Source organism: Mus caroli, chromosome 16 (genome assembly GCF_900094665.2).
Source record: "Mus caroli chromosome 16, CAROLI_EIJ_v1.1, whole genome shotgun sequence".
In the NCBI taxonomy this organism is placed as follows: Eukaryota; Metazoa; Chordata; class Mammalia; order Rodentia; family Muridae; genus Mus; species Mus caroli.
This window is the reverse complement of record NC_034585.1, coordinates 29,328,870-29,336,625: the sequence shown is the minus strand read 5'-3', so window position 1 is coordinate 29,336,625 and position 7,756 is coordinate 29,328,870. Positions and strand designations below refer to the sequence as shown.

The 7,756-nt window shown below is 45.1% G+C and overlaps 1 protein-coding gene across 2 annotated transcripts in view; it reads right to left on the bottom strand.

Annotated features, from left to right (window-relative positions):
• Ubxn7 (UBX domain protein 7) overlaps positions 1 to 4,266 on the bottom strand; it is a 69,069-nt gene extending 64,803 nt beyond the window's left edge. The window contains exon 1 of one of the 2 annotated variants that reach the window (XM_029470384.1): positions 4,137 to 4,266. In XM_029470384.1, coding sequence (XP_029326244.1) covers positions 4,137 to 4,209 — 73 coding nt within the window. In that variant the 5' untranslated portion in view covers positions 4,210 to 4,266. The remainder of the gene's footprint in view (positions 1 to 4,136) is intronic. The other variant, XM_021185364.2, reaches the window with a different exon arrangement.
• Between the last annotated feature and the right edge of the window lie 3,490 nt (positions 4,267 to 7,756).

Genomic DNA, 7,756 nt, shown 5'->3' with positions numbered 1-7,756 from the left:
AAAAAAAAAAAAAAAAAAAAAACATGTCTCAAAACAAAAACAGTATTTAGTAGGACTCATTTTCTACTTCTCTCTTTTGTTAATTTTTTTTATCACTCTGTGTGTGTGTGTGTTTGTGTGTGTGTACATGCTGAGGTATACATAGAGGATAGCTCCTCTTCCACCACCTGAGTTTGGGGAATGAAAAGGTCAGCAGATATCTTTATCTGCTGAGCCAATGGCACACAACCTAGTTTCCTTACTTAACCTTAGATAACAAAGGTAAACTCTTCATAAGTTCACATAAGACCACCAAATATTTAAGATGTAATCGTAAGTGATGTGTCTGAACTCTGTATTATGTATACCATGTATACAGAGACAAATATATAATTTGTCCCAGACTTGGGAGGAAGAGGCAGGGGGGCCAGCCTGAATACACAAATGAGGAATATATATAAAACAGATGATACTGCTGTGGTAATACTGAAGAATTAGTTTCTGCCATTATCCCCAAAAAACTTCATAGTGTCATACATCTTTTAACTTGTTTTTGTTTTTTTGTTTTTAGAGAAAGTGTTTCTTTGTGTAGCCCTGGCTGTCTTGGAAGTCAGACATCTACCCTTGTCTCTCAAGTGCTGGGATTAAAGGCATGAGCCACCATGGCCTGGATGACTAATGTTTTTTAGATTTGTTTTTAATTTATTTATGTGTATGAATGTTTTGCCTACCCCTAGTCTTCAGCTCACACAACATATACATTCCTGGTACATTCCAAGGCCAAAAAAGGGACTGGAGTTACTAATGGTTGTGAGCCATCACGTGGGCCTATCTGCCTTTTTTTTTTTTTTCTTAAGAAAGGGTCTCACTATGTCAGACAGGGATCCAAATATCTTCCTGAAGCTGGACATGGTGGCACACATCTTTGATCCCAGCACTCGGGGGAGAGAGAGACAAGAGGATCTCTGTGAGTTTGACGCCATCCTAGTCTACATAGTGAGTTCCAGGATCGCCAGGACTTCTCAAAGAGACCCTGTCTCAAAAACAAAACAAAACAAAAACCATCAAAGATTTCCCAACTCAACCTAAGAAGGCCTAATTACATACCACCACATCAGGTTTAATCAAGTTTCAAATAGTTCATCACAATCTTCTGAAGAGTCCTATTATTTATCAGTAGAAACTCAAAACTTGGCCAGGCAGGATGATATACACCTTTAACTCCAGCAAGGGGTAAACAGAGGCATAAGCATGCAGATCCTCTTGCTCAAGGACAGCCTAGTCTACAAAATGAGTTCTTGGCCATGAGTTCTTGGCCAAGAGTCACATAGTGAGACCATGTCTCAAAAGCAGAAAGGAAGAAAGGGAAGGAGGGAGGGAGGGAGACAGGCAGAGAGGGAGACCTTAAAGTATAGCTGTGTAGCTCAGAAGCAGAACCACACCCAGCATTCACTCACAAATGATTCCCCAAAAAATACTTGCAACTTTTGGGGGACAGCTCAGTTGCAGAGTGGGTACTTAACATATTCAAGGTCTTGATCTTAATCCCCAGCACTAAATAAATAAATGAAAAAAGAAAGGAAGAAACAATCATCTAAGGAGCCAGGTATGGTGGCTAGTACCCATAAACACAGCAGACAGAAGCTAAGGCAAGAGAATTCAGAGTCTGAAGTCAATCTGGCCGGGCAGTGGTGGTCCACGCCTTTAATCCCAACACTCTGGAGGCAGAGGCAGGTGGATTTCTGAGTTCCAGGCCAGCCTGGTCTACAGAGTGAGTTCCAGGACAGCCAGGGCTACACAGAGAAACCCCGTCTTGAAAAACCAAAAAGAGGGCTGGAGAGATGGCTCAGCAGTTAAGAGCACTGACTGCTCTTCCAAAGGTACTGAGTTCAAGTCCCAGCAACCACATGGTGGCTCACAACCATCTGTAATGAAATCTGACTCCTTCTTCTGGAGTATCTGAAGACAGCTACAGTGTACTTACATATAATAAATAAATATTTTTTTAAAAAAAGTCAATCTCTGCCCAACAAAACATCACTCTGAAGGATTTTTTTTCTTCTGTACATTTGCAGAAATCATTACCTACAGGGAACTTCAATCTGATCCAGCAACACAGAGGACTAGGCCAAAAACAAGATGTACAGACTAAGCTTGCAAACAAAATAGTATTAAATTTATTTCAAGGCATTTTGGGTCCTGTGTATATATTTTGAAAATGTCCCATAAGAAATAATGTGAGAGCCAGGCTTGGTGGCGCATGACTTTAATCCCAGCACTCGGGAGGCAGAGGAAGGCAGATTTCTGAGTTCGAGGCCAGCCTGGATTTCAAAGTGAGTTCCAGGACAGCCAGGGCTACACAGAGAAACCCTGTCTCAAAAAACCAAAAAAAGAAAAGAAAAGAAAAGAAAAAAAGAAGAAGAAATAATGTGAGGTTAAAACAATTGAGTTTCCAATTCACAGATGAAAATAAATAGTAACTTGCCCAAAAATCCTAAGATTAAATAGTAAGACCTTAAACTATATTTATAAAATCCAAAGAAAGATTAATATTTCTCTGTGTGACTCACTAGATTTTTTTTTTTAGGCAAGCAATGTAGCAATATTAACTTGTATACACAGAAATCTAGTTTCTTTCCATAATGTTGGTTTGGTAAGGCACTGGGAAATCCACATGTTACTATAAATACAATAACCCCACCACAAAGCTTAACAATATTTCAGTTATCTTACTTTTCACCTCAATTTTATTACAAATCTTGTTTTACCAGCTTTGACATATTTCATGTGACAAGACAGAAAACAATGCATCAGCCATTTTAATTATCGTTGCCGAACAAAAAATAAAACTAGCTTCAATTATAAAACTGCAAATAGCATGTATTGGTTAAAATAAAGATCTTACACATCAGACTCAAGAACACAAACTAGAAATATTCTCCGCATCAAACAAAGTATTATCAAAGAAAGGATAGTCCTGTTGAGAGCGGGAACTAACTTTCTGACCTCTTTTCAAAATGACAAACTAGAACAGCAAAATCACACTCAGGCACATGGAGTACTGTTCTCTCAAATCACTCCACAGAGAACTTCATCATTTGCTCCGCCCTCTAATAACTCATGCAAAAAAAGTTCAGCACCATCGGAGAGAAACAAGACATAGCGCATTCACAGAATGGCTTAGAGCCTTTCCTCCCGGCGGGTAAGAGAACCTGCGTTTGCCCTTCGCCGGGGTTCGAAGGGAAAGAGAAACCTAGGCCTAAGGTTTCACGGATACTGACATCTAGAAACAGATTTCTCTGCAAGAAGTTTCTGCCGCCATCCCCATTTTATCAGCAAAGACTCGGGCGCCATCGTCTCGAGGTTTGGTTTTATTATGAGGAGGTGGGAAAGGCCACCAGGAGTACTTTAGGCCTCCCACACACACACACACACACACACACTAAGCTCAGGGGTTCCCCCCCCCCATTCCTATCTGAAGCCCTCGGTCCCTAAGGTGCCCCTCCGCACCCCTTGTTCCCGGCGGCAAGTCCCCCGGGATGTGTGAAGGCGCAGCAGAACCCACCCGCCTCACCGTTAAAGCGAGACGGCCCTCACACGCCAGGGCCACCGCCAAGGCTCCGGGGGGGGGGGGGGGGGGGGGGGGGGGGGGGGGGGGCAGCGAGGGGAAGGGTAGGCCAGGGAGGAGGGACAGGGAAGATGACCTGGCCGGGAAGAGAGGATGGCATGGGGGGAACGCACTGCACCGCCTGGTCCGCGGGCAGCACGATACCGAGAGGTGAAGGAGGAAGAGGGCGGTGGCCCGGGTGCGGCCCCCTACTCCTCCGGCCCGCAGGTCCCGGGCCCCTGGCACCGCGGGCTCGGCCCATCCCCTGTTCTGGACCGGCTGGGGGCGTGGGGGGCCTGTCTGGGAATAAGGGGAGACCGAATCCAGGGACTGAGGGGCACGCGCAGGGTGGGGGCGGGGGAAGCCTGCCTCCCGCCCGAACCGCAGACCCCGGCCGCCGCCGCCGTCGTCGTCGTCTGTGCCTCAGGAGAGGGCAGGAGCTGAGGGGAGAGCCCGAGTGAGGAATGCACGAAGGTGAGGCGAAGCCCCGGGCAGCCCGGACAGCCTCCCCGTAGCCGACTCTTCACCTTCCCGTAACCGCGTCTCTTACCGGTGATGGCGGTGAACTGCTGGATTAACCCCTTCAGCGCCGACGACGCCGCGGAGCCCCCGTGGGCAGCCATCTTACCGCCGCCGCCGCCGCCGCGGAACAACAACACAGACACACACGGGGCTCCCTCCCCCACTCCGCGGCGTGCTGTGCGCAGGCGCACTGGCAGGCCCGAAGCTCCGCCCCCTCCCTGTAAGTGCGGGTTTTGCGCAGGCGTACTCTCCGCTAGTTGCCGCTGTGGTTTGAAGCCTGTGCTGCTGGCTGGTAGCTATTCTTTTGAAACATTTGGTGCCTTCTCTGAATTCCGGAGATATCCTCCTAAGTACCGCATTGAATCCCAGCATCCGAAAGAATCTTCAGACCTGAAATACCAAGCCCTTAGTGAAACGCTCAGGGTTTCACATAAAGTAGGTATTTTGTTTGGATTTATGTGACGTTCGTGTGTTTCTTAAATTCTAAAGTGTAAGTTAATAGCTTAGTAAAAAATGAACCAGTCTATAGTAGACTTTAGTAAATGATTGTTCACTCTGTTTTTCTTCAACAAATGTCTCAGTATGTCTCCCCCCAGGCTCATTCTTACTTTCTAAAGATATTAAATCGGGAGTGGGGGGGGTAAACAGATATATGCAGATACAGTAAATAAAATATTTAAAGAGAACACTGGAAAGCGGTCCTGAAAACACTGATAATAGTTACAACTAAAAAAGAACTTGATGAGCCGGGCAGTGGTGGCACATTCCTTTAATCCCAGCACTTGGGAGGCAAGAGGCAGGCGGATTTCTGAGTTCGAGGCCAGCCTGGTCTACAGAATGAGTTCCAGGACAGCCAGGACTACACAGAAACACTCTGTCTCGAAAAACAAAACAAAACAAACAAACAAAAAACACGATGAAAGAGGCATTTAGGAGAGCTGGTGAGATGGCTCGGCAATTGAGAGCACTGACTGCTCTTCCCAAGGTCCTCAGTTCAAATCCCAGCAACTACATGGTGGTTCACAACCATCCGTAATGATGTCTGATGCCCTCTTCTGGAGTGTCTGAAGACAGCTACAGTGTACTTACATATAATAAATAAATAAATCTTTAAAAAAGAAAGAAAGAAAAAAGAAAGGGACATTTAGCTTAGTTTTCATACTTTATCTTTAAATAAGGTAATAGTGTGTAACTTGCACAATACTTATTGTATTGCTGGTGTGTCAACTTGACACAAGCTAGAGTCATGAGAGAAAAAGGAGCCTCAGGGGAGGAAAAGCCACCATGAGATCTAGCTGTATTTTCTCAGTGAGTGACTAGTGAAGGTGAGCCCGCCTATGGACAGTGCCATCCCTGGGCTGGTGGTCGGAGCTTTTATAAGCAAGCAGGCTAGCACTCCATGGGAAGCAAACCAGTTAACAGCACCCCCCCCCCCTCACCATGGCCTCTACCTCAGCTCCTGCCTCCAGGTTCCTGCCCTGTGATTTCAGTGGTTAAAAGTATAAGCCAAATAAACCCTTTCCTCCCCAACTTGCTTTATGGCCAAGGTGTTTCATGACAACAATAGAAATCCTGACCAATTTCAGTTATTTAGGATAGTTTTTATTTATACTTTGATGGTTTCATATATGTTTATCAGGTATCTTGATCATATCCACCTCCACCTCCTGACTCATTTTCCCCTGGACATTCTTACACATCCCTCCCACTTTCACGTGCCCCCACCCCCCACCCCCCACCCCCACATCAACTCCATTGAGCCTAATCCATGAATGCTACCTCCTGGATAGCTCTTACCAGCTTGATCTTGGGTGGGTAACCGTAACTGCAGTGAGTTCTTGAGTGTAGCAGCCTTGCCATGTCCTAGAGACAACCCCTCTCCCATCCTCCCGCTCTGCCCTCTCCTTCTTGTCTGTCTCTGAGCCTTGATGAGGTTAACATAGATGCCACAGTTAGGGCTGAGCACTCAATAGTCACTTTCAGCACTTGACCAGTTTCAAGTGTTTGTATTCATCACTGGTTAGGCCACCCTGGAAAGAAAGCTTCTCTGGCCAAGGCTGAGAGCAGAACTTATTAATGGACATAGATATAACATTTAGAAGGGAGTTTGAAAGTATGTCTAGGCTGGGTGGTGGCAGCTAGTGTTTAATCCCAGTGCTCAGGAGGAAGGAGCAGTTGCATCTCTATGAGTTCGAGGTCAGCCTGCTCTTCACAGTGAGTTCCAGGACAGCCAGGGCTACACAGAGAAACTCTTGTCTGGAAAAAAAGAAAGAAAATACGTTCATTTAGCAAAATGACAGTAGTCGATTCCCCAATAAGCCCTATGTGACTTCCTAAGTTTTTTTTGTTTTTTTTGTTTTTTTTTTGGTTTTTCGAGACAGGGTTTCTCTGTATAGCCCTGGCTGTCCTGGCACTCGCTTTGTAGACCAGGCTGGCCTCGAACTCAGAAATCCGCCAGTCTCTGCCTCCCGAGTGCTGGGATTAAAGGCGTGCACCACCACGCCCAGCTTTTTGTTTTTTGTTTTTTGTTTTTTGTTTTTTTTTTTGGTAACTTCCTAAGTTTTTGACCAAGTTTACATTACATACATTCCTCCCCATGAAGCAAGCCTCTAATCAGAAATCAAGTGGTTTCCCCCATGACCTTCAGACCAGTAATGCCCCAGTGGATATCTCGCCTGGCAGATCCGTTTTCTAGCACTCAGGGCTCCTTGCTGGATAGCACCACTAATTGTGTGTGGGTCCTGAAGCCCACCCTCCACACTCGGCATACACAGCGCCTTCCCACCCTATGAAAGCCATCAGGGAGAAACTCTTCAGGTCACTTCCAGCTTTTCTGTGTCCTGAAAACAACGTGTGTTGTGCTTTAAGCAAAAAAAAAAAAAAAAAAATTTTAATTGTTTTTTTTTTAATGTGTGTATGCCAGTGTGGGTCTGTTTCCATGAGTACATTGTCTGCAGAGGCCAAAAGAAAGTGTCAGATACCCTGGAATTAGAGTTACAGACAGTTGTGAGCTATTCAATGTGAGTGCTTAGAACTAAATTCAAGTCCTCTGCAAAAGCAGTCAGTGCTCTTAACTATGGAGCCTCCCTGATAACAGGTAAAACGGTATTCCATGCCGGGCACTGAGATTTTCATTTGATAATTCATGTCTTCTGAGGAAAGTATTGTCCATCCCTGCAAGGCACCTGTGCCCAAACGCCTCCTTTTTTTTTTTTTTTTTTCAGAATTATAAAGTTGTGGGTTTCTATAAAGTTATTTTTTTCATGTATTCTTTTTTTAAATATTTATTTATTTATTTATTTATTTATTTATTTATTTATTTTATGTATGTGAGAACACTGTAGCTGTACGTTTGTGAGCCTTCATGTGGTTGTTGGGAATTGAATTTTTCAGGACCTCTGCTCTGAGTCAACTCCACTCACTTCGTCCCTGTTCTCTCCAGCCCAAAGATTTATTTATTATTATACATAAGTACACTGTAGCTGTCTTCAGACTCACCAGAAGAGGGTGTCAGATCTCATTATGTGTGGTTGTGAGCCACCATGTGGTTGCTGGGATTTGAACTCAGGACCTTCGGAAGAGCAGTCAGTGCTCTTAACCACTGAGCCATCTCTCCAGCCCCTTCTGGAATCTTCTTGATAAAGCATT